This window comes from Cervus elaphus, chromosome 1 (genome assembly GCF_910594005.1).
Source record: "Cervus elaphus chromosome 1, mCerEla1.1, whole genome shotgun sequence".
Taxonomy (NCBI): domain Eukaryota; kingdom Metazoa; phylum Chordata; class Mammalia; order Artiodactyla; family Cervidae; genus Cervus; species Cervus elaphus.
In genome coordinates, this window is record NC_057815.1 from 88,970,306 (window position 1) to 88,996,630 (window position 26,325).

Genomic DNA, 26,325 nt, shown 5'->3' on the forward strand with positions numbered 1-26,325 from the left:
TAGCACGCACGCAAGTTTATTTTATATCTGACCAGTAGTGATCGAGGGTGAGGGGTTCAAGAAGGCATTTGTATCGGGTCCCCTCTTCCAGCCAGGCACAGAATTCAAATTAGATGGCGAAAGAATTCTGCGGCAATCCCCCTACCCCAAGGCTCCTCCCAGTTCCTACTACTACTGTGTATGGAAGCAGAGCGGCATATAGGCCAGCACCGAGCTGGCCTTTAAGGGTGGGAACTGTGAGCAATGCGTGTCCAGGCTGGCCAGACGCTATGCCGGGGGCTGTACGCACAATACCCAGGCTGGTCCTCCTTGTTCCTGCCCACTTCTTACTTTCTTGTATCATTGCCTCATCTGCATGAGAGGAGCACACTTCAGAGTAAAAAGAGCTGCCTTTGGCCACTGGAACTGCCACTTGCTAGCCATGTGCAGTGGGCAGAAGTCCAGTATGGCCTCCACCCTGGGGTGCACACCCAGGGTCATCCCTTCCCCTAGGGTCTGCAGGGGACCTGTGCATGTCAGGGATGCCACTCCCATAGTTAAGTGACCTTTAATGGAAAAAGTAAAGGGGTTTTGCAGGTGTAATGAAGGTCCCAAATCAGTTGATACTGAGTTAATTAAACGGGAGGGACTTCCCTGGTGGTCCAGCGACTAACACTCATGCCCCCAAAGCAGGGGGCCCTAGTTTCAACCCCTGGTCAGAGAACTAGATCTCGCATGCCACAAATAGGATGTGAGGTGGCCAAGCAAATAAATACTAAATAAAATAATTTTTTTTTTAAGGGAGACCACCCTGAGTGGGCCTGACTTAATTGGGTGAAAGCCATTAAAAGAGGGACTGAGCCCTTCCCAAAGAGAGAGTCTCCCGCTGGCCTTAAAGAAGCTAAGAGCCGTGTTCCGTACCACATGGAGGGGGCAGCCTCTAGGCTCTGAGGGCCTCACGCTCCGGTTGGATTCTGCCAACCACCTGAGCAGCTTAGAAGAGGACCCCCAGCTCCCGATGATGCCCGCACCCAGCCAACACCTGGGCGCCCACCTGGGGAGGGCCTGCGCACAGCACCCAGCCAAGCTGTGCCCTGAGCGGCAGACACGGAGGTCACACCTGTGCTGCCTTAAGCCTCCGTGTTTGTTGTAATTCATTATGCAGTGTAGGAAACTGAGACGCCACATCACCTGAACCTCCCTGAGCCTCCACTTCCCCACCTTATAAGAAAAGAATGTAAATAACATTCAGTGCATGAGGTTATTGGGAATTCAGTGAGGTAAGTCATACAAGGGGTTTAGAACAGGACCCAGTGCACACTGACTCTGAGAAAGATTAACTGTGCCTTTAAAATATATGTGTGTGTGAGTCGCTTAGTCAGGTCTGACTCTTTGTGACCCCATGGTCTGTCTATGGAGTTCTCCAGGCAAGAATACTGGAGTGGGTTACCATTCCCTCTCCAGGGGATCTTCCCAACCCAGGGATCGAACCCAGGTCTCCTGCATTGCAGGCAGATTCTTTACCATCTAAGCTATCAGGGAAGCCCCTTTTAAGTTTTATATATATATATATATATATATGTAAACTAATTTATCTATTTATTTATTTGGCTGTACTGGGTCTTGTGTGGCATGTGGCATGTAGACTCTTAGTTTCAGTATGTGGGCTCTAGTTCCCTGACCAGGGATCGAACCCTGACCCCCCACATTGGAAGCACAGAGTCTTAGCATGAGGAAGTCCCTAGCTGTGCCTTTAGAGATAAGTATTCATACAATGAGCTAAGGGCCAAGCGAGGGGTGCTGTTACAGCACAGAAAAGGGTGCCTCCCCCAGACAAGTGGCAAGGGCTTCCCGGAGTAGGTGACATGAAAGACTGTTGGAAGTAGGCAGGAGAGAGAAAGGGGCATCCCAGAAAGAAATGGCACAGGCAAAGCCCTCAAAAGGGGGAGAAAGAGCAGGAAAACTTCAAGAAAACCTCAAATAGCTCAGACTAGCCGGAGGGTAGAGAGCAAGAATGCTGAGAACTGAGGTTGGATAGTGATCAGGGGCCACAGCCAGAAGGCCTTGAATGCCTGGATCAGGCCGTCAACCCTTATCACACAAGCATGATAGTTTCATACTCAGAAGCAGGGACTGCGGTGGGATGGCACCTGGGTCAGCTGCCCACCAGAGGGGAAGACGGACAAGACCAGACAGAACTCTAGAGCTTTGGAACTGGCCTTCAAGGCCCATCCTATCTCCCCGTTCTCCCACAGCCTCATCTAGACTATTTGATGTGGACCTCATTGCCTGCTGCTGCTAAGTCACTTCAGTCGTGTCTGACTCTGTGTGACCCCGTAGACGGCAGGCCACCAGGCTCCGCAGTCCCTGGGATTCTCCAGGCAAGAACACTGGAGTGGGCTGCCATTTCCTTCCCCAGTGCATGAAAGTGAAAAGTGAAAGTGAAGTCGTTCAGTCGTGTCCGACTCTTCGAGACCCCGTGGACTGCAGCCTGCCAGGCTCCTCTGTCCATGGGATTTTCCAGGCAAGAGTACTGGAGTGGGTTGCCATTGCCTTCTCCGCTAAACTACGAAGGCCTTTTAAAGCAAAGGCATTAAAGTCTGGGCTCTGGGCCAAAGCTATGATTACTATTAACAAGAACTTTTAGCTCAACCCCCTTTCCTGATTGATTCATCCATTCCCTCTATTAGTCACTCAACAAACTGCTTTCAAAGGTCCCCCAGGATTATGGAGGTGGCTGGGAAGTGAACCAGTCATCAGGCCCAGTGTGATGGAGGGGTGCTAAGGAAATACAGAAGAGTGTCATGTAGTTCAGATTCCATGGATCAGGGAGGACAACTTGGAGGAGGTGGCCTTTGACTGAGTTTTTTTTTAATATGTATGTATGTATGTATTTGGCTGTATCAGGTCTTAGTTGCAGCACTCAGGATCTTTGTTGCAACATGCGGGATCTTTCGTTGAGGTGCACGGGCTCTCAAGTTCTGGTGCACTGGCTTAGCTGCTCTGCAGCATGTGGGATCTTAGTTCCCTGACCAGGTATCAAACTCACATCCTTGCCTTGCAAGGTGGATTCTTAACCACTGGACCACCAGGGAAGTCCCTTGACTGAGTCTTAAAGGGTGGGTAGGAGTCGGCAAGGTATAGAAGGGCTTAGAGTGTTTGGGGTGCAGAGAATATCATGCAGACATGTAGCCATGAAAAGCAGGGCTAGGACTGGGGTGAGGCAAAGGGGTGGTTAGGGTGCAAAATTTAAGGAGGCACTTGTACAGCCCTGGGAATGAGCACCTCCTTAAATGTGGCACTCCAAAGTATCACACTTGCCTCAACCTCCTCCTGGCCCTGATGGAAAGTATGGCCCTTGCAGGGATCTAAAGAAAAAAAAAGTATTTTATCCTGAAGGTGATAGAGAGTTACTGAATGTTTTTAAACCAGAGAGTGAAATAATCAGATTTGCCTGTCCTGGGGCTCTAGGGGGATAGAGAAAAGATAAGACAGATTCTGGAGATAATTAGAGGGAATTATCAACAGGCTTTGACATCAAATTGGCTGTGGGGTGCAAGAGTGAGGCTGGAGCCTGGCATGACATCTAGATGTCTGACTTCGAGGCCATGGTGGCAGATAAGACCGTTTGCTGAGACAGGGAATGCCGGAGGAGGAGCAGGTTTGGAAAGAAAAAGAACTCACTTTAGCACATCTTGCATTTGAGCTGCCTGTAGAGAGTTCACATTAGCATGCAAGTCTAGGACTTGGCGGAGAAGGATCCCAGGCGGAGATTAGGAAATTGTCAGCATCCAGGTGGTATGTTAAAATCTTGGATCTGCGTAAAGGGAAAAGAGACTTGGGGCGGAACTACAGGGAAGGTGGACATTAAGAGATGGTGGAAGAAGGGGAGTAAATGAGAAGGCTGTGCAGGAATGGTCAGAGAGGGGAGAAAAACTGAGAGAGGTGAGTGTCTCGGAAACTGATGCAGAGAGCTTCTGGGAGTGGAGCTCACAGCTGTCAGATACCGTCTGAGAGGCTGGGAGAGATCAGAAGACAAGGTGTCCATTTGCTTTGATAATGAGGTCACCGGTGGCTGTGGCTGGAGCTGTGTAGGGGAGAACTGGGCCAGAAGGGAGACCGGGGTGGAAATGAGAACAGGTGGGATGGATGTGAAGACTGAAGCAGACGGGGGACGCAGTGAACACATGTCACCAAGGGTGGCATCAAGAGGGGATGTAGTGGCGATCAAGAGCACTTTGGGACTGCTCTTTCAGACGAGGGAGAGATGGCCACTATTAATTCTAGAAAAACATCTTCTGCTTCACTGACTACGCTAAAGCCTTTGACCGTGTGGACCACAGCAAACTGAGGAAATTCCTTAAAGAGATGGGAATACCAGACCACCTTACCTGCCTCCTGAGAAATCTGTATGCAGGTCAAGAAGCAACAACAGTTGGAACCGGACATGGAACCCCAGACTGGTTCAAAATTGGGAAAGGAGTATGTCAAGGCTGTATATTGTCACCCTGCTTATTTAACTTCTATGCCAAGTATATCATGTGAAATGCCAGGCTGGATGAGTCACAAGTTGGAATCAAGATTGCCAGGGAGAAATAGCAGCAACCTAGATATGCAGATGATAACACAGATATGCAGATAATAATGCAGAAAGCAAAGAGGAACAAAAGAGCCTCTTGATGAAGGTGAAAGAGGACAGTGAAAAAGCTGACTTAAACGATAACCCTATATGCAAAACAGAAAAAGAGACACAGAAGTACAGAACAGACTTTTGAACTCTGTGGGAGAAGGTGAGGGTGGGATGTTTCGAAAGAACAGCATGTATATTATCTATGGCGAAACAGATCACCAGCCCAGGTGGGATGCATGAGACAAGTGCTCGGGCCTGGTGCACTGGGAAGACCCAGAGGAATCGGGTGGAGAGGGAGGTGGGAGGGGGGATCGGGATGGGGAATACGTGTAAATCTATGGCTGATTCATATCAATGTATGACAAAACCCACTGGAAAAAAAATAATAATAAAGGAGAAATTGGAAAAAAAAAAAAAAGATTCACATAGGGAAAAAAAAAAAAGAAAGAAAAAGCTGACTTAAACTCAACTTTCAAAAAAAGAAGATCATGGCATCCAGTCCCATCACTTCATGGCAAATCGGTGGGGAAAAAATGGAAACAATGACAGACTTTTTTTGGGCTCCAAAATCACTGTGAACAGTAACTGCAGCCTTCAAATTAAAAAAACACTTGCTCCTGGGAAGAAAAGCTATGACAAACCTAGACAGGTATTAAAAAGCAGAGACATCTCTTTGCCAGCGAAGGTCCATATAGTCAAAGCTATGGTTTTTCCAGTAGTCATGTCTGGATGTGAGAGCTGGACCATAAAGAAGGCTGAGCACCAAAGAATCGATGCTTTCAAACTTGTGCTGGAGAAGACCCTTGAGAGTCCCTTGGACAGCAAGGAGATCAAGCCAGTCAATCCTAAAGGAAATCAAGCCTGAATGTTCATTGGAAGGACTGATGCTGAAGCTGAAGCTCCAGTGCTTTGGCCACCTGACACGAAGAGCCAACTCATTGAAAAAGACCCTGATGCTGGGAAAGATTGAGGGCAGGAGGAGAAGGGGACGACAGAGGATGAGACGGTTGGATGGCATCATCAACTCAACGGACACAAGTTTGAGCAAACTCCGGGAGATGGTGAAGGACAGGGAAGCCTGTCATGCTTCAGCTGATGGGGTCACAAAGAGTCGGAGAGGACTGAGCAACCGGAGAACAACAATATCTCTAGAAGACAAGGAGTCAACAGAGAGGGAAGATGATGGCTGATGGGAAGTGGGAGTGGAGGAAAGGAAGGGATCCAGGGAGCAGGTAGAGAGATCCACTTTGGCCTGGAGAAGCCTAGATAGAAATGGAGGGCACTGTGTGACTGAAGAACATGGAGAGACAGGAAACTGAGGGAGACCCCCTATGACTGTGAAGTTTGAGGACAAGACAATGGGGAGCATGGGAGCTGCACTGGGGGGCGAGGGGCAAAGTTTGAAATAGTTGCTCAGAAGAATGGGACCCACAAATAATTATAGGGTGTCTCTCACATGCATGGAACAATGCTACCTTGGGGCACAAATAAGACCCAGCTCCTGATAGCAAAGGGCTTGAAATCTAGCATCCTCTCATTATTGATTTGTGGCCATCTGCCAGGCATTGGACTGAGAACTTTACAAGCCCCAGTTAGGAATCAAAATAATCCTAAAGGGTGAGCATTTTTTTAAAACTGAAGAACGTGAGGTTCAGAGAGGTCAAATGACTTGACCAAGGTCAAACAGCTAGTAAGTGGCAAAGTGGGTATTTGAAGACAGGGCTGGGGCTTTCCTGCTGGCTCAGTGGTAAAGACTCCACCTGCCAAGGCAGGAGACACGGGTTCAAGATCCCTGATCTGGAAAGATCCCACATGCAGAGGAGCCACTGAGCCCATGAGCCACAATTACCGACCCTACACGCCCTCGAACCTGTCCTCTGCAACATGAAGAGTCGCAGCAAAGAGAAGCCAGCGCACCCCAAGCAGAGAGGAGCCCGGCTCGCCACACCTAGGGAAAAGCCCTCGCAGCAATGAAGACCTGGCACAGCCAAACGTAAACAAAGAAAGAAAACTGCAAAAAGAAGACAGATCTGTTTGGCTTCAGAGCTCATGTTCCCCTCCGGCTCTGCAGCTCTCACCCCAGCACCTCTTCCACCTTCCTTCCCCCCAACCCAGCTCTTAATCTGGCACAAGACCCAAGCATACTGGGGCTTCCTGGAGCCCAGGGTTTGGCAAGCGGGTCAAAGTGTGGTCATCTGCAGTCGTGACCCTATGTCCATCCATCCCAGACAGTCCTCCCCGCCTGTGTCGGGAAGCAGGGTTACCTCCCGCGTGCAAGCCACCTGTTGACACCCCGCCTCCTCAGCACTGTGTCACTGTCCCCAAGGGGGCCCCTCCCCAGTATGTCCCCAGGGATGGAGCTGCAGCCTTCACACTGTATTGTCAGCCCTGGCAGCTGGCACTGCCCCCCCACACACACACACAAACACACACACGTGGTGGCTTTCCTGAGGCCAGTCACCCTGCTCAGATTGCCACAACAAACCCTTTGTTACACCTGGAAACCAAAGCTCTGGCAGCATAGAGAGCAGCTGTGAGTGATGCCCCGGAGCTGGGATGGGCTGGGGCAAGGCTCCAATTCCGGAGAGTGGACCACCCCAGAAGCCATCTGACCAAATGGGGCACCTATTTGACGAGGGTAACAGGTGCCCCTTGGGGCACTGGGAGGGAGGAGACAGGCTAGGAACTCACCTCCAAAGAAGCCTGAATCTCTTGGTCATCAGAGTGACAGTTAAGAGCGTGCGTCTGACATTCCTGCTTCACTTCTGTGTATGACCTTGGCAAACGACCAAACCTCTCAAAGCCTCAGCATCCTCGTCTGTAAAATAGTACCCACCCTCATAAAGCTGCTGGGAGGGATAACTGAAAGCTTGCCCACGAAGTTCTTAACACAAGGTCAGTTAGGCAGCAAACACTCAAAAGGCATTAGCTATTATTTTCTGAGTGCAGAGGCGAGCGAGGAGGTCAGGCTGGTGGTGGGGGAGGGGGCCTTTCGTTTTTCCCTTGGATTCTTGGGAAGAGGGCAGAGCCACACAGCTAAAAAATGATGCAGTCAGCAGCTGGTCCTAAGTCGGGGAGGTGTGAGGACAGAGGGGAGAAGCTTCCATTTAAAAAGGATTGAGAGGGGAGAGCTGGGCAAAGAGTCGACCAAAAAACCCACCTGGAAACTCAGCAGCTAAGCAGCTGTGAGGGAATGTCAAATCCAAGCTACCCCGGGCCTGGCTGTTTGGAAAATTAGCAATCCTAGGGGCCATCTCAGGGGCAAAGATGTGGGGGCAGGGAGGAGCTCTCAAGGGCCTCACCTCCCCCCCACTCCCCTCTACCTGCCTCCCTCACCCCCCCTACCCTGAGACAGGACTTCTTTAGAACTTGGCTTTCCAATGCAAGCTCCCCAGTGGTCAAGATGCTTAATGCAATTCCATTTATTCCATTCATCCAAGATGGAATTGATAGACCAGAAGAGACGGGGAAGGCAGAATGGAGGCGCTGCCTTTGGGGCATTTAAAGATGAGGGAAACAGGCCAACGTGAGGCTGTTACTGTGTGGCAGGCAGCCCGTGGGGAGCGGAAAACGGCATGAGTTCTGGGGCCAAAAGACCTAGATTTAAACCCTGGCTCACCACTCACTCACCTCACCTGAGCCATCTTGGAGCAAATAAATCACTTGAATGACATCTCAGGGTCCTCATCTGTAACATGGAGGAAGCGATAGCATCTACCACCCGGGCTTGTGGTAAGAATCAAATGAGATGTTAGTTATTGTTAGAGGGTGAAGGGGAATGCCCGGAGAGGGGCCCAGGAAGCAGTTACGGGGCTGTAGGAGGCAGACGTCTGTAGTGGAGGGTCGGGGAGGGCCTTATGGGGGATGTGGCATGCGAGAATGGCCTTGGACAGATGGGCAGGATTTCAGAGAAAGGGACATACTGCCAGCAATGGGAACAACAGGAGCAAAGGCGCAGAGCAGGACGGCCACTGTAGGGCTGGTGAGAGTCGGAGGAGCCCTGAGCAGCACAGCTCTCCCCCTCTGTAATCCCTTCTCTACCTCTGAGAGTCTGGTCCCTCCCACCTTCCGGGGCTCACAGTCAGCGGGGAGAGATCAGACACACTAGACTAGATACCAGGTACAGAGGGCAATGGGGCCTGGGAAGAAAAAGAGTGCCTTTCAGCTGAAGCCATCCAGGGAGACTTCCTAGAGGTGGAGGCATTTCAGCGGATCCTCCAAATTTGAAGTACAGCAACAGAAGATTTCAGATGAACGATGCTATACAGGGCTGATGCCAACTCCCAGAATATGGAGCACAGATGAGTGGCAGGAAATGGATGGAATCGGAGAATAGGATGTGGGGAGGTGAAGGCAGGCCTTGAATGCCAGGCTAAGTACGGGTGAGGTGGGGCGGGCACTAAATACTGCAGAGGGAGAGTAAATGCTGTGGTCAAAGTGAGGCTGGAGGTAGATTGGGCCCCCCGCTCCCCCAGGGTAAAGCGATTGGAGATTCATTCCCTGTGGACCGAAACTCCAAGAGGAGAATAGCCAGACAATTAAGAGAGGCAGCTAGGCCCTGCCCAGACCACATATTTCTCGTTCTCGAAGTCAGGAGACCTCTTAGACTACACAGGTGCAGAAAAGGCTCCTTGGAGGTCAAAACGTGAGTTATGTCAAGGGATGTTCTACCAATAGCCTCTGCGGTAGAATCCACCTTGGCCAAGAGATGCGTGTGCACACATTCAAAGATCTTGAGATCTGCCAAATATGGACTGTGAACCAGGCAAATCAGAATGATTGGCCAAAGGAAACCCAGGAGAAACACCCCATACAAGTAACTCAAACTGCCACGGGGCACGACTCAGGGACTCTTCCTCTAGTCTGCCCGTGTGTCTACCCACAAGTACTGTACTCTTTTCCTTTTAATAAATACTCCACTTGCTTCGATACTGTCTGTCTTGGGTGAGGGCGCTTGGCACTGATCACTGGTCTAGGGGCTAAGATCTGGTGCTTTCACTGCCGTAATCCAGCAGCTCCAATCTCTGGCGGGGAACCCAAGCCCCACTCCAAGCCGTTGCAGGCCACCCGAGATCAAAAGGTCAACTTCAGAAAGATGAGTCTAGGGTAGTGGATAGGAGGCATTAGATCTGAGAAGTTACCCCAGGTCCTGCCATCACCCAGACAAAAGGTTCAAGTGCAGAACATCCAAGGACAAGAGGAGATGCTGCAAGGAGGAACCATGGGATTTCCAGGGAGAAGAAGATGAACCTCAAAGAGACCTCTAGTCTTTCCTTCCTGAGCTGGGTTCTCCCCTCTCCCGACCCAGAGATGGATTCAATCTTCTGGGAGACCCTGGCCCAGGGCTTTCAGGGGACAGGCCACAGGAGGCTGCAGGCTCTCCATCCCACACCCTCTGGCATCTGGGCAGGGTTCAGCGGAGAGCTAGGCCTAGAGAGCTAACACTTTACCTGCAATCAAGTCCATCCTCAAATTCAAGGCATCCTGGCCCTTGTTGCCCTTCTTGCGCCCCTTCTTCAAATCTAATTGGGTCTCTCAAGTCCCGTGGCACCGACGGGGTTAAAGCCAGCTCGTGTCACCGCCCCCGCCAACATCTCCCACCCCGCCCCCCCCAACCTGCCCGCCGCCGCGGCGAATGCCGAAGCCGGAAAGCGCGGGCCGAGGGGGGTGCATCACTGCCGCTGAGTGACGGGCGGGCCTTTGATTGGCAGCTGCCAGGCGGCGGGGTACAGGGGAGGGGGCCGGGGGGTGGGCTTTGGCGGGCGCCCAGAGCCGGGTTCGTGCCCGCCGCGGCCGGGCCGGGCTCGCTCCTCCGGTGCCCGAGCCGGGCTGGAGCGGCGGGGCGGCGCCCTCCCCTGTACCCCGCGGGCGGGCGGGTGTCTCTAAGGTGACAGTCCGGGTGCGCGGCAGCGGCTGTGGCTGCAGGAGCGCGCTCGGCGCCCGGGCTCGGGCTCCAGCCGTCCGGGGGGCGCCCCCAGCGCTCACCACGCAGCACCCTGACACCCACCAAGACCGCTCCCCCGAGGGGCGCGGGTGGCTCCCCGCCGGCCCTTGTCGGGCGCGGCGCCCAGCAGCCGTCTGAGCCCCTGACGTCGGGAGGGACGTGCGGGACCGCGCGCTCCCCACCCCCCAACCCCCGCCTCGCGGCCCCGGGCTCGGAAGGAAGGGAGACTGAACTTGAGCAGGGAACCCCGAAAGGCCGCCGGAGCCGCGGGAAGCGGGCGGCCGCAGGATGGCCGAGGGGCCGGGCGGCGGAGGGCCCCGCGGGGACGGGGCTGGCGGCGGCCGGGCGGCCGAGGAGGAGGTGGTGCGAAGGCGCTGCCGGCGAGGCCAGGAGGCCGAGGCACCCCGGAGCGGGGCCGCCGGACCCCCGGTGGAGGAGCGGTTCCGCCAGATGCACCTAAGGAAACAGGTGTCTTACAGGTAAGGAGGATGCGGGCAGAGGGGAACCCACCGCTTGGGACCACCCCCACCTTCCATCAAGACTCATGGGGCACCTGCCTGGCAGGCCCTGGGGGTTCAGAATCGACTACCAGGGGGTCTCTGTCGTCTGTGTCCACGGGGGAGCTTCTGCGGCCCTTCCTCTAATGAACGTGTAATAGTGAAAGCCCTGTTCATTCAACGTGGAGTTACTGACGCCAATTGCGTGTCAGGCTCTGTACTGGGCGCTGAGGGGGGAAAATAATCAAGATATGATCCTTACAAACCTCTGTCTGCTGGGGAGACCCAGGTGATGCCCCCAGCCCTTCTTCTGGGGGAAAGAGGGACCCCCCCTTCATTCAATAGGTGTTACTTGAGCTTTCCTGGGGGCTGACCCTGTGCTAGGCGCTGGCCTGTGGAAGTGACTGAGATGCCCTCCCTGCCACCATGGCTGAGACCCTGCTGCCTAGAGAAAGGGAAGGAACCCCCCTGTGGACCCCTCTGCCTATGCAGATCCTCCGTGGCATCCCGGAGGCAGACTGAAACTTGCCCTCCCACCCTACCTTCACCTGTGCCCGGAGGAATCAGCTGGAGCAGTGGGCCCCAGGGACCACTTCTCTGATTTGGGATGGGGTGGGGGAGGACCGCTCCTCAAGAAAGGGTGGGTAAGTTACACAGAGAAGGGATGAGAGCGGGGTGGAGGACAGCCCTTATCATCCCCATCTCCCAGACCACAGCCTCAACCAGGACTTGCTGCCCCTCTCAAAAGCCCCTGGCTCAGAGTGACCTTTGGGGGGTCCGGCAGGGACATGAAGGTATCTGCAGTCCTTGAAACCATCAGCCTGGTTAGAGGGGACAAATATCTCTGTTCACAACCCCGAGGACTTGGGATGTGTGAGGCTGCCCTGCTCCTCCCTGGGGCTTCTGGGAAGGTATATCCTAAAACTGACCAGTCCTGGGAGCTTGAAGGACTCCAGTTTCTTTTTAACATATATTTACGTTTATTTATTTGGCTGCACTGGGTCTTAGTTGCGGCATGTGAGATCTAGTTCCCTGATCAAGAGTCAAACCCAGGCCACCTTGCTTTGGGAGTGCAGAGACTTAGCCACTGGGCCACCAGGGAAGTCCTGGACTCCAGTATTTTTAATGGCTATGAAACCATCGGGGGGGAGATGAGAGATGAGGGGAGGGGACTTCACCACCACCATGAAGTGAGATGCTCAGAATAAATGGGGCAGGAGGTGAGGTTCCCATGGCCCTACTTTTACCGTCTGAGGCCTGAAAGGAATCAAAGGTACCCTGGACTACAGTTCCGAGTTCTTCTAGAACACCGTGCTGAGAGAAGGGTATCATCTGTCCCCTAGTTGCAGAGAGAGGGGCCCCTGAAAGTCTCCTGGCAGAGGAGAGAGAACAAAGAGACTGATGGGTGATGGGGCATCGAATGGAAGAAATATTACTCTGGGAGTCGGGAGGCCTGGCTTGTATTCCCACTTTTGGCAGTGACTTGCGTTGTGTCCTTAACCTAGACACACTCTCTCTCTCTCTCTCTCTCTCTCTCTGGGTCTCAGTTCTTCACCTGTGACATAAGAGAGTGACCCAAGGTTTTCCTTAAGTTGTGGGTCAGGACTGAACAGCATCTGGAGCTGAAAAGGAAGCCAGTGTGGAGTAGAGGCTTAGGGGGATGGAGGCAGAGAATGACCCAAGGGCCGAGAAGATGCTATGCGGGAACACACACACTCGGAGACAGACACGAGGGCTGGGATTAGCCCAGGGCGGCTCCTGAGTGGAGGGCGCTCCCCAGCCCAAACCTGAGGCCTCTCGTCACTAAGGACGCAGGGTCACCAAGCTGTGGCTCCCCTCTGACTGTGAAAGGATGGGGAGATGGGGAGACCTCTGGGTCACCTGTGTGAAGGCTGCAGAAAATAGCACCATGGAGGACTCCAGCTGTCACCACACCTGGACAGATCAAGTGAGGCGCCTCCTCACACCCGGAGGCAAGGCCAGAAGTCTTGTCTTAGGACCAGGGCAGGACAGAGCGTCAGGGCAAGAAGGGTGGAGGAAGCCCTGAGAAAGAGACAGGGCCCAGGTCCACCCACGGGACCCCAGTGGGAGGACTTAGCCCTCCCCTGTGACTGTCGTCCAGGCCGCCGGGGGCTGGCCAGAGCTCAGGCCCGCCATGGGCCTTTCCACCTGCTCCGCCTGCCTGCAGTTCCCTGCAGCTCTGGCGCGCAGCTAAACCTCCCACCCTGCTGTGAGGAGCTGCTAAGAAAAGCAGTTGAAAGCCATTCACAGAGAGAAAAGGCTTTTAAACAGAAATGCGGGGGCAAAAAAATTCGAGGGCGAGGGGTGGCAGCGGAAGTGGGATCAGGCCTGGCTGCCTCTGACGTCAGTGAGGACGGGGGTTTTCAGCAGGACAGTAGGAGCTTTTAGGGCCATGGGGGTTTCTGGGAAATAGGTTCCCTTCCACCCCGCAGCAGCTCCGGGGGTGTGGGCTGGAAGCAGCCCTGGCAGCTGCTTCACGGGGATGGAAGAGGCGGCAGGTTTCTGGCAGGAGAAACTCTTGGCGGGGAGGGAAGTGGGAGGACACCTTGTTTCTGCCTCTGGGCCTGAGGAAAACTCCCAGGCACTCAAGGACTGAGCTCAAGGCCCACTGGAGGGTGGCCTCCAGCCTAGGGGAAGCCAGGGGTATAAGAGACACTGGCTTTGGCCTGAAAGGACCAGTCAGAAGATGCAGAACTTGAACCTCTGGAGATAAGCCCAGTGGATCCCAGACCCCAGATCAGCTGAGGATCTCTTTTAAAATTATTTCTAAAGCCCTCCCTAGAGATCCTGATACAGAGGGTCTGGGCTTGGGTCTGGGCATCTCGACTTTTAAAAACCTTCCCCAGGTGGGACTTTACTAGGTGGTCCAGTGCCTAAGACTCCGTGCTGCCAATGCAGGGGGTCCAGACTCGATCTAGGGAACTAGATCCCACATGTTGCAACTAAGGCTCGGCACAGCCAAATAAGTAAATAAATAAGATTAAAATAAACAAAAAGAATTTAAAATAGTAAAATGGGTGGAAAAGAAAAACCTTCCCCAATAATTCTGATAGTCAGGTAGGTTTGGAAACCACAGGCTTTACCTATAGAGAAGCTGGAGGAGATAGACAAAAGGTAAAAAGTGAGCTGGATCATTGGGGGTGTGGCTGGCAGGGGCATTCCCTTACTGGATGCTGCTGTGGCCCTCAATCAGTCAGTTCAGTTGCTCAGTTGTGTCCGACTCTTTGTGACCCCACAGACTGCAGCACGCCAGGCCTCCCTGTCCACCACCAACTCCCGGAGTTTACTCAAACCCATGTCCACTGAGTCGGTGATACCATCCAACCATGTCATCCTCTGTCGTCCCCTTCTCCTCCTGCCTTCAATCTTTCCCAGCATCAGTCGTGGCCCTAGAAAGACCTTAAAGGAGTACCAGCACCTCTGTCTGGAGCTGACCCTGGGCCAGACGCTGTATGAGATACATGTATGAGATAACATTCTTCTCTTGACAGAAGTATGATTCAGTCCAGGGCCAGGCAGTAAATATTTCCAGCTTTGCAGGTCACATGGTCCTGTAGCTCTGCTCTGCCATCACTGCAAACGCAGCCATACACAATATGGAAACCAATGAACGTGACTGGATTCCAGTAAAACTATTTATAGGCACTGAACTTTAAATTTCATATGATTTCTACTGTCACAAATATTATTCTTTAGCTTTTTTTTCCAACCACTTAAAATTGTAAAGACCATTCTTAGCTCACAGCCCCACAAAATCAGGCAGCGGGCCAGATGTAGTCCACTGGCCATAGTTTGCCAACCCCTGATCCAGCAGATGGGCATGAGACGAACACTTGGGAAAGACAGCTGATGGTGGGCATTAGGAACAAACCTGGGCATTGAGCAAATTGGCACATGCATTGCACTGAGAGAGACAGGGTCAGAGAAATCTGGATTCGAATTCCAGCTCTGCCGCTTCCTAGCTGGGTAAATCACTTTCACCTCTGACCTCATTTCCTCTATGGAAAATGGGAACAGTAATACCTGTACCAGAAGGTGGCTGGCAAGATGAAATAAGACATGTAAAGTTCCTGACTTTTAGCAGGAGTGAGACGGAAGTTAGATCTTCTACCCTCTCTAGCTGGATCTCCTTGTGGGTTGAGGGTGCAGGGCAGGCCAGAAACGTCCCTTAACAAGGTTGGCCTGGAACAATGGATGCTTGGTGAGACCGGGAGTGAGAGTTCAACAAAGGGAGGGCTTTCCAGGTGGCGCTCGTGGTAAAGAATCCACCTGCCAATGCAGGAGACACAAGAGGTGCGGGTTTGATCCCTCGGTCGGGAAGATCTTCTGGAGGAGGAAATGGCAGCCCCCTCCAGCATTCTTGCCTGGAGAATCCCAGGGACAGAGGAGCCTGGCGGGCTATTGTCCATGGGGTCACAAAGAGTCGGAGATGACTGAGCAACTGAGTGCAAGAGCAAATATTGAGCATGTGTGCATGTCCCCAGACTGTAGTCCTCACCCCGCCCCCTCCACCCCTACAGAGAGGCTGGGGGGAAGAGATCAGGGGTGCCAGCTGGCAGGGGAGGGTGCCCCCTGCTGTGGGCATGGGACTGCGGGTACAAAGCTCCTCGAGGGAGGGGCACCTGATCCGACTCTCCCTGCTGCTATTTACCAGAAGCTAAAAATAACCCAAGAGTGACAGGGAGATGGGGCCGATTTGTAATTTAAATAGCAACAGGATAAAGCAAGGAGCTGCAAGAGATCACATTCTGTCCTGAATTAAAAATGCAAAAACCGGGGGCAGAGAGCTGAGCTGGAGCTGAAGGAGGGGGCCCACTGCCAGAGGAAGCCGGAAGCTGGGGGGTCTATCATTTTCCTTCCTTTGGGAAGGGCGGGGGCCCAGGCCCAGCCCGGAACTCCTTCCTCCCCTCAGGGACCTGAGGTTCTTGCTGACTAGTGAGTCAAAGGCCGGCAGGGAGGGCTGTGCCCAGAGGTGGGGCCAGGCTTATCGCGAAGGCAGCTGTGTCGGGATTGGGATTCCAGAAAGTGGGCCTTATCAGACCCTATTTTGGCCCAGGGTGCTTGAGACAGGCCCCCTCAGCATCCCATGTCCCCCACCTCTTGCACCAGCGGCCTTTCTGGAGGGGAGCTGGAAGACCAGTTCCAGCAGATGCATTGGAACAGGTTCTTCTCTGCTGTGCTGCTGAAAAGGCATCAGGAAGCCTGAGCTGGAGTCTCATTTTCACTTCCATTGGTGCTGTTGCAGATCAGAGCATTGAGAGAAGCCCTCAAGGATCCAGGTCTCAAAGACAAATTTAGCACAGGCTAGGGAGGAAATGTGTCTTCGAGGGTGCACAAAGTGGGTAGAGAAGGCACTGGGAACAGATTTGTTTTCTGCTGGGCCCCTCTGTGCTTAACCAGGGTTCTTGGTCTATGGATGTTTGGGGAAGGACGGCTAATCAGGATTCATAGAGTGAGGGAGAATCCGAGGACCACTGGGCAGCATCTTACAGATGAGAAACTGAGCCTCAGAGACGTTAAGCAATGTGCTAAGATCCCACAGTCAGTAACTGGGAGAGCCAGCATCCAGACTCAGGTCAGTTTCACTCCAAAGCCCTTTGTCAGGCTTCCAAGGCCTGGACATTCATCCTTGGGGATCTTTCCTTCTGGGGTCTATACTAAGTGCACAGATCCCTGGGAGGCATAATAGCAGAGGGGTGTGGGGGCTGGGAGGTGGTTCTGCAATCAGAGCTTGTGATCCAACAGATGGGGATGAGAGGCTTGAAGGACCTGCTTATCTTGCCCTGAGGGGTCTGGTGCTACCATCCAGGCTGGAAGCAGCAGGAAGCTCCTGAGGGCAGATCCAGCTAACCCCAAGCAAGGGCACAGACACCTAGGCCCCTCTCCCCACCTCCCCCAGCCTGGGCACCTGGGAGGTGCCCAAGGACAGTTTCCAAGAGAGATCGTGGTGTGAGAGACCACCCATGACTCTGGAGCCACCTGTGCTATATTCACAGCTCTCTTGCCCCAGTGGGAAAGGGCCCCCAGGCCCTCCTCCAGATTTCCTCCCACACATGACTTTAATGAGGCTACCCAGAAGGAGCCTAATCAAAATTCCATCTGTCACTAGCCAGCAGCACCTGCAGCCCAGCTCAGGTACATCTGTCTCCTCTGTGGATCGGCAGGTGTTTTGGGGCTCTAGCTTGCTCCCAAGGACTCCGGCAGGTACCTGGATCACAGACTTAGCTGCTGGGAAGGGACATGGGCTCCAAAAATCCCCCATGTCTCACCACAGCCACTCATGCAAACAGGAAGCCAGCTCCCTCCCTCTGCTCCGCCTGTTGGGCTCCTATATTCAGCTCATTTCAACTTCCATAGGAAGTTACTAAGCACATCCTATGCATCCAGCACAGAGCCAGAAGCAACACTGGGGTCAGGAATCCTGTAAGGAGATAAGACTGCATATGCAGAAAAAGTCATATAATGGAGGAGTATCTGGGGGAAAAAAAGATGAATGTCAGAGAGACATCAGTGGGGTAGGAGGACTAACTCTAGAGCAGCACTCGACACTTCAGTCGCTCAGTCATGTCCGACTCTCAGTCGTGTCCGACTCTTTGCGACCCCGTGAACTGCAGCATGCCAGGCTTCCCTGTCCATCACCAACTCCCGGAGCCTACTCAAACTCACGTCTCTCGTGTCGGTGATGCCATCCAACCATCTCATCCTCTGTCGTCCCCTTTCACTTAGTAGGTCTTTATAAAATATGTGTCATATGAATGAATGAATGAGTGGAAACCTGGAGATCAGGGAAGGAGATTCAAATGAAACTGTCAGAACTGGACAAGATTTAGAAACCATCTGGTCCAACCCAGAGATGTTAAGTGATTGGCCCAGCATTGCACAGCAAGCTCTGGGGTTTGACCCAACTCTTTCCACCTTCCCGTTTTTGTTTTTTTTTTGCTTTGAGGACTGGGGTTTTGCAAGATGGAGGTTCAGATTGGCCAAGCTCTATGGGCAGATGGGGCAAAGGAAGCAGCATAAGCGGAATGGAGTGGAGGGGTGAGGGCAGCGTGTTAAAGGAAGTGTGAAGAAAGAGGGAAGAAATGTTTATTGAGAACTTACTGAGAGGCAGGCACCAGCACGGCGTGAGCTGAGAGAAACATCTCTGCAGGGAAAACTTGGACCAAGAGGCCAAAACGAAAGGAACCAGAGCATAAGGAGCCCTGAAGGTCAGGCCAAGGAGGTTGGCTTGGCTGGTTTTGAGAGCAGAGACTGTCCAGACCGTGGGTTCCGTGTTTGGTGCCCTGGTACATTTCTTTTCCCCAGCTCCCACTCGCTCATCCAGGCCATGGAAAGTAGAACACCCCATCCTCTGGGGCCTCGACCAAGCCCAGAATAATTTTCTTACCCAGATTCCTCTTCCTGTGAGTATCTGCGTGGATTCTGAGGGGTCCCCAGCTCCCCAGTGCTGGCACACCTTGTCCTAGGAACTGCCAAGGGCATTCTCCCCGGCCCTGTGCACCTGTCCCTTCCAGCCTCGTCTTCCCCACCCCACCTACAAAGCACCGACAGCTTCAGTGAGTACAAGCCCGCGGGGACCGTGGTCCACAGCCAGGCTGCTCTATCTCTCAGAGTCCCCAGCCTGCCTGGCTTCCCCTCCAGGAGTCACATTTCCTGCTCTCTGCTGCTCCAGGGCTGCCAGAAGCCTCACTGAAAACAAGCCCAGCCCCATTTCCTCTGTTTAACTGTTCAAGCTACTTCCAGAATCCCTGGGGGGTGGGGGAAGACAAGGCCCTGCAACAGCCTCCTTCTAGTACAGGCCTCGGCCTGGCTGGCAGAGTCTCTGTTGGGGCTTTACACAGGACCCACCTTGATCGAGGCAGGATGATGGGCTGGAGGCAGAAGCCCTGGGAAAGGGGGTGCCAAGCCTCAGTGGCATTACCTGGCTCTGTCCCCAACCCCACAGGGACAGTAGGATGTCTTATTCACGGGTACCGACTCGGGGGTGAAAGTCTTATTTCTACCACTCACAGGCTGGGTCCCCTTGGACAAATGAGCTTAGCCACTCTGTGCCTCAGGTTCCCCATCAGTCAAAGGGGGGAAATAACAAGATCTATGTCATAAGGTTGTCACAGGAATTCAAAGGTTTGGGGCACAGTAATGTCCAAGAAATATTAGCTATTTATCATTATTATTATTACCAAGTATTACTTATGCATGACATAGTGTGATTTATGAAACGAATAGTTGATGAGAAGTGTTATGTTCCAGTCATGAGGGCCACAAAGGTGATTACAGCCCCGGACAGAGGTTTCTTTCTTTTTTTAATTAATATTTGTTTACTTATTTATTTGGCTGTGTCGGGTCTTTGTTGCGGCACATGGAATTTTAATTCTGACATGTGAGATCCAGTTCCCTGACCAGGGATCAAACCCTGGCCCCCTGCATTGGGAGCCACTGGACCACCCAGGAAGTCCCCAGATGAGGTTTCTAAGGGCTGGAAGGGCACCGTGTACATTCATTCCTGTGTCTGCAGGTTCTGTAGTGTCAATATTTATTGAACTGACCTGAACTGACACCGTTTCTGTCCTCGAGAAATTTACAGCCTTTCTGGGGTAACAAACACATATAGAGCTAAAGAACTAATTATAGAGCAGCATGATTAAAGAGTGCTTGAGGAAGGTATGATTTCCATCCCAGAACCAACCCAAATAATAAAGAGTAAATATATGCCTTACTATTTATTTAGCAAATTCTCAGAAATGGCCTCAAAGTCCACCCAGTGTGGCCTCTTTGCTATTCTTTAGACACATCCAGTACATTCCTACTCAAAGGGTCTTTGCTCTGACTGCTTCTTCCACCTGGACTGCTGTTCTCCCAGAAAGTCACATCTTTTACTCTCTCAATTCATTCGAATCTGTTCTCAACTGTTGCCTCTTCAGGGAACATCTCCATTATCCTCCTCTTCCCCCTTCACCGTGGCTTCATTTTTCTCTGTAGCTCATCTCATCTCATCCCCTGACATTCTTTCATATATGATTTGTTTAGAATAGAATTTAAGCAACAACATGAGGTTAGAGCGTGTGCTCCTTGCACACTGCTGTCCAGTCTGATCTGGAGCCTGATGCGCAGAAGGCACTCAGCAACTGTTTACTGAATGAATTAATTTATAAATCCTTTTGCCTCTTATTTAATCCTCCTAAAACTAGGAGACGCTGGTTCAATCCCAGGGTCGGGAAGATCCCCTGCAGAAGGAAATGGCAACCCACTCTGGTATTCTTGCCTGGGAAATCCCACCAACAGAGGAGCCTGGTGGGCTACAGCCTATGGGGTCGCAGAGTCGGATGCGACTTACCAAAGAAACGACAACAAAAAACTCCAGGAGCTTAGTTATTACTAGTGCCCCCTTCCACGTTACAGATGAGAAAATAGAGGCTCAAAAAAGCTCCCTGACACGAGTGTTCCCTAGTCTATCTATTTATAGCCTACCTTATTCCTAAAAGGATTTCAGGTGACCTTGGAGAGACAGACCTCTCGGACCAGGGTACACAGCTGGTAAGGGGCAGAAACAGGATGTAGGACCACATCATCTAGTTCCATTCCAGTTACCTTTCCACTCCGCCACATTCTGTGTGCCTGACCCTGTGTTAGGCGGTGTGGTGCTCACAGGGCTGAGAGGAGACAGAGCTGCAGGCAGGCTGGGCATGGTCCCAGGGCACCCGGTGGTGGTGATGAAGGGGGCGGCCTCGGCAGGACCAAGAGGTGAAGATCAGAGCTGTTAGGCGGAGAGGGAGGTCAGACGGGGGCCGAGGTTCAGATCCCAGCCTGGGCAGGCCTGCCGGCTGCCTGGCAGCCTCTGACTTGGTATTGTCTCCTGACTGCTGGGCCGGGCTTGTCCTCACCTGCCTCTCGCCCTCTCGGGCTGGCAAGCCCTTCTTGCCAGCCAGCCTCCTGCCCTGGCCAGCGGAAGGCGTCTGCGAGGCCTGTGGTCCTCTCCGGGGCAGCCGGCCGGCCTCTCGCAGGGCCCCCGGGTCAGGAAGTGCCGAAAGAGGAAGAGAGTCGCCGGGCAGGATGAGCGCACGGGGGGCCGGCCGCAGTACTGGGGGAGGCTGCGATGAGGCTGCAGCTCTTGGCCCCGCGGAGCTTCTGGCGACGGAAGAAGGGGAGCGGCCCGGGGCTCTGAGACAGATGTGGCGCTACCGCTCCTGGGACGTCCCACAGATCCCAGCCGAGGTCCCCCAGTCTCAGTAGGTACTTGGGCGGCCTGAGAATGGACACGGGGACCTTTGGCCCTCAGTCCCTCCATGAGCCTTTTATCTGGGGTAGGGGAGTCAGCCGAAGTGGGGTTGCCCCTCTCCCTGTGTCCGGTGGCTCTGCAGAGGCTCAGAAAAGGACAGAGGGCTTCCTGGCAGCGTAAGAGGGGCTCTGATGTTGGAATTGCTGGGGGGCAGTGTGGCAGGGGGCTGAGCTTGCAGAAGGCGGAGTCGAGGGAGCTAACAGCAACGGGATCTGGGAAGAGAAGCCCCCATAGGAATGTGGCAGTGGATGTTTTGCACAGAATCAGCAGGGTCTTCAGCTGCCTCTGATCTCCCTGCTCAGAGCTTGGTCAGAGCCATTGGGAAACTTTCCCAAAGGGTCCCAGGCACCCGAGGAGGACCGTGTCCAGCCCTCTGGGGGATTTCACTGCTGCTCTGGCACCTGCTGCTGGTGGGAGCACTCCAGGGGGTGGTACCCCATGCCTGGTCCAGGCCAGGAGGAAACTCAAAGGAAGCTGGGAGAAGGTTCTGAGCTTCTGGATGGTGACTATTGGTTTCAAAAGGCAGGCCTGCCCACATGTCACAGCTCCCAGCACTGGCTGTATGTGGCTGGCTGAGGCTGGAAAATGGGCTGCCAGAACCCCAGAGAGGGTGAAAGTGAAGTGACACAGGATGTGGCTTTGCAGAGAGGAGTGCTAACAGAAACAGCGGGCACCTCATATGGGCATCAGGGTGGCAGTGCTGGAGAGAGAAGACCATACTCTCCAGCCGCCTGGCCACCCTGCAGGAGCTATCAGAGGCAGCCCCCGAGCTGCTGATTCTCAAGTGTGTGTGTGCTGGCCTTGCCAACCACAGGTGACTGCTCTAGTTCCAGCGGTTTTCCTCATCTCTAGAAGAGGACACACTTTGCTGTCTGAGGGGGTGTGTTTGTATGTCTGTGAGGTACACTTCTAGGTGAGTAAGGTATATGGAGCGAAGCCCAGGTGACTCTGGTAAAGAATCCACCTGCCAAGGCAGGAGTCACAGGAGACACAGGTTCGATCCCTGGGTCAGGAAGATCCCCTGGAGGAGGAACTAGCAACCCACTCCAGTATTCTTGCCTGGAAAAAATCCCGTGGACAGAGGAGCCTGATGGGCTCAAAAAGTCACAAACTGTCGGATGTGACTGAGCAGAAACGTACAAGGTATACTTGAGGGTGATGCAACATGTAACCATTGTCCTGGGTTATAGCTGAGCATAGAAGACAGACGTATGTGTTCGCGGACGGCATGTATGTTGGGGAATGACAGTGCGGTCCTTCCTTTTGTCTACGTATTTGTGTGTGAGAGACGTGCAGGTGAGTCCTGAGGAGATCTACAGGTCCCCTCGCAGATTGTGTTGGGAAAGTGCCATGTTCTGGGAGTGTGACAGTGCTAGAAACAGCCTTGCAGAGATGTGGAAAGATGAATTTGTGTAACAAACGTGTCCCTGGTGTGCGCGAGGGTCCTTCAGTGACTTTGGTCCTGGTATAAAATCTCTGAAGTGTGAGAAGCTGGGGGTGGGAAGTGCTCGACTTGAGTAATGGGTGAGCGTAATCGTGTGTGAGGCGTTTGTTTCCGTGTGTACCGGGGGCGCCGTGTGACTTTTGTTCCCGTGGGCGTGATTTCGGAGAGCCGAGCGAGTAGGGGTGGAGCTGCCGTAAGTGGCCGTGACGGGCACCCGGTGTGCGAGAGAGGTGTCTACTCCCTGTAGACGTGGGAGGGGAGGTGGCGACAGCCCCCCTCGCGAGTGTTCAGTTGTGAGCATGTGGGTGGCCCGGTGGGGGAGGCGGAGGCTGAGAGGAAGAAAACAAGGTTGCGCGTGTCCGGGTTCGCGGGCCGCGCGGGCGTGTCAGGCTGGAGACGCGATCGGATCCGGGCGGAGGACCCGCTCGGGCTCGTGGGCGGGGCAGCCGCTTGGGCTCGTGGGCGGGGCCTCTGCGGCCCCACCCCCTCCCTCGGTCCCGCCCCGCCCCTCTGGCGGCCCAGGCGGCTTGCGGCTCGGCGGGCCGCCGGCAGAGGGCGCGGCGGGCCGGGCGCCGCCGCGTAACCGAGGGGGCGTGCTCGGCGGCGGGGCAGGCAGCGGCCCGGCCAGCTATGCGGGGTCCTGCGGCCGCAGCTGGCGGCACTTCCTGGAGCGGCGGCGGCCGCTTCCCCGGCACCTGGGCGTGGGGCGCGGGGGCGCGCGGCGCGGGGCGGGCGGAGTCAGCGCGCGCCATGGCCGAGGCGGGCGCTGAGGAGCCGGCGTGCTGAGCCCCGGCCGCCGGCCCGGCATGGGCGTCTCCCGCGGGCCCGCCGCCGGCCGGGGCTAGGGCCGGATGGAGCCGCGGGACGGCAGCCCCGAGGCCCGGAGCAGCGACTCCGAGTCGGCCTCCGCCTCGTCCAGCGGCTCCGAGCGCGACGCGGGTCCCGAGCCGGACAAGGCGCCGCGGCGTCTTAGCAAGCGGCGCTTCCCAGGGCTGCGGCTCTTCGGGCACAGGTGAGCGCGGCGGCGGCGGGAAGCATCCCTCGGCCACCTGGTGTTGACCCCGGGCGGGGTGTACCTGCGCGCTGGCGATCCGGGCTGTCTTGGCGTTGGGCTCTGCATGGGGGTGGTCCGCCCCCGGCGTCCGGGCACTGTCACCGGGTGGGTGGGGAGGTGTCATTCTCTGGCACCGGCAGCTCAGCGCGCCTTCTCTGGAGTACTGAGACAGGGGCGGCTTCTAGCTCTCCAGCAGAGAGGCAGAATCACCTAACCCCCTGGCACCAGCGGATCGGGCCCCCACGACTAGTCACGATCCCCTTTCTTGGCACTGATGGGAACCGGGCGCCCTCTGAACCTCCCGGCCCCAGAGAGGTGGGCAGTCACGTCGTCGTCGTCACCCTGGTCCTCCGGGTGGCCGGGTTGCCTACCACCGAGCCGCATGGCATCCGCAGAACGTGGCCTCCTGGATCCTACTGTCACGACCCGTGCCTGTCCCCGCAGCCCTGGTCACCGATATAATCGCTGGGCATTTTAAGCTGCTCCTTGGGGTGGGGGGGTGGGGTAGTCTGACCACCTGTTCTACACTGCCCTGATTTAGCAGGGAGGCCCCACAACCTCTGCTGGGGAGTAGACATATCCCCCTCTGCCCCCATCTAGTCCTGCTGGGAAGGGGATGGGGTGCTGGTTCTTTCAAGCTTTGTCTCGCCCCCTCCCCCAGCACGCCAAATGTCACCATCTTGTGCCTGTGACAGGGCTTTGACCAGGACTCTGGGGGAGGGTGTGGAAAGACTGAGTGGAAGGCGCCAGGGGCCTGTGTGCTGGCGTTGGCCCGGGAGCCGCTTCCTGCCCCTGCAGTCCGGGTGTAAGGTGAGAGGAGGTGGAGCCCCATGAGTGCTGCCACCTGGCTCCCTGGGTTTTCTCCTGGCTCACCCTGGCCTTCTCTCCAGCGGCCGCGGAGCTTGCAGCCAATCAGCTCAGGACCCCAGAGCTAACTCAGGTTGGACTCTGACCACTTGGAGTGTGCCCAGGGCCTCCTGCTCACTTGCTCTCAGTTGTCCGGGCTTCATGGTACTGGGGGCCCCCCACGCCCCGAGCTTTGCCCTGTCCCTTCCCCAGAGGTGACCTCACCCACCAATAACACGGGCAGCTTTTTCCTGTACAAGTTGGCGTTCCTGTGATGCTGACCTGATCCCTCTGGCTGCCCTGCCCTAACCAGGGCCCTGCTCTTTGCCCCAGCACAGTGTCGCCAAGCCCACAGATCTGGATCCTCACGCGGGCAGGTGGAGCTCCCTCCGTAGGCCCTTGTGAAACCATGCAGGCTTCGGTGTCACATCAAACGGGAAAGGGCGCAAAGCGACTCATGCCTCTGTTTTGTCACCCACAGCCCTGCAAGAGGGAGCAGTTGACACCCAGCTCCGCAGGATGTAGCCTCCAATGTTCACAGGCTCGTGAGGGGGAGGGGGGGCTCCGCCAGAGGCTTCCTGTCCCTGCCCACAGGGCATCAAGTGTCAGGCTCTTCTGACCTGTGGCTGTGTCCCTCGTGAAGGGCACAGGTTTGCGCACATAGCAGCGAACCCTCAGGAGGAAGAAAAAGAAGCGGGAGAATGGCGGGTACCTTTACATCAGTCTCTTAAATAAGCAGGATGGGTATTAACCTCTCCCGTTTTTATAGATGAGCGGAACACAAGCTCAAAGAGATGAGTAGTTTGCCGAGAATCACACAGCAAGTTTAAGAGTCAGAGACAGAGTTTGAACTCTAGTCTGATTCCAAAACCCGCATCCTTTTCTCTCTACCAAACAGAACGTCACAGTGATCTCAGGACCTTTAGGAAGTACAGATTCCTAACTCTTACCTGGGCATGTCTGACTCATCAGGTCTGCAGGTGGGGCTGGGCATTTTATAAAACTTGCCAGGTGTTTCTAAAGTGCTTCCAAGTTTGAGAGCCATCGTATTACATCCCTCTGGGGATGGTAAGCGATCTGATAGGTTAGTGAATGAGAAGAACCTCCAACAGCACCTCTGGAAACATGGCAGGAGTGTTCCCTGCGTGGTAGCATTGTGCTCGGGCAGCAGGCATAAAGAAATGAATGTGTTTGGAAAACCCCGTAGAGTCAGGGAGAGGGCAGCCGGGGGCAAAGACTTCCTCCTGGCAGGCCTGGAGTTCAGAGAGTCAGATGTCCCCCGGGGCTGATTCCGTCCCCTTGCTTTGACTGGAGGCAGGGCGGGACAGATACTGAGAACAGTGCACTGCAGTGGCGCTGCCTCTTTGACAGTATCACCTGGTCCTGCCCTCTTTCTGGTTGCCAGCCTCAGGTGAAACTCCCCAGTGCCCCCAGCTGAACCCAGTCCGCCGTCCTTCCTCAGGCTCTGAGCTCATCCTCAGCCCTGCTCTTGCTGCTCACTGGACCTCCGCCCTCTGACGATCAGCCCCCACCTTGCTTTTCTTCTTTCCACACACCCCGCCACCGCCTGTACACACTTCAGGCCTTGGGACCAAGGGTCCCGCTTTGCGAATAGACCATGGCTGGGAGAGACA

The 26,325-nt window shown here is 54.6% G+C and overlaps 1 protein-coding gene across 14 annotated transcripts in view; it reads left to right on the top strand.

Moving 5' to 3' along the window:
* Positions 1-10,763: 10,763 nt before the first annotated feature.
* The window catches only part of DGKZ (diacylglycerol kinase zeta), a 43,970-nt gene continuing 28,408 nt past the window's right edge, over positions 10,764-26,325 (top strand). For 4 of the 14 annotated variants that reach the window (XR_006342467.1, XR_006342468.1, XM_043910613.1 and 1 more), the window contains exon 1: positions 10,828-11,032. Coding sequence is in view for 12 of the 14 variants with exons in the window: in XM_043910613.1 (XP_043766548.1) it covers positions 10,842-11,032 (191 nt within the window). In the remaining 2 variants the exon portion in view is untranslated. Of the gene's footprint in view, positions 11,033-21,106; positions 21,298-23,447; positions 23,804-26,325 lie in introns of those variants that run through there. The other 10 variants (XM_043910639.1, XM_043910645.1, XM_043910643.1 and 7 more) reach the window with 7 other exon arrangements.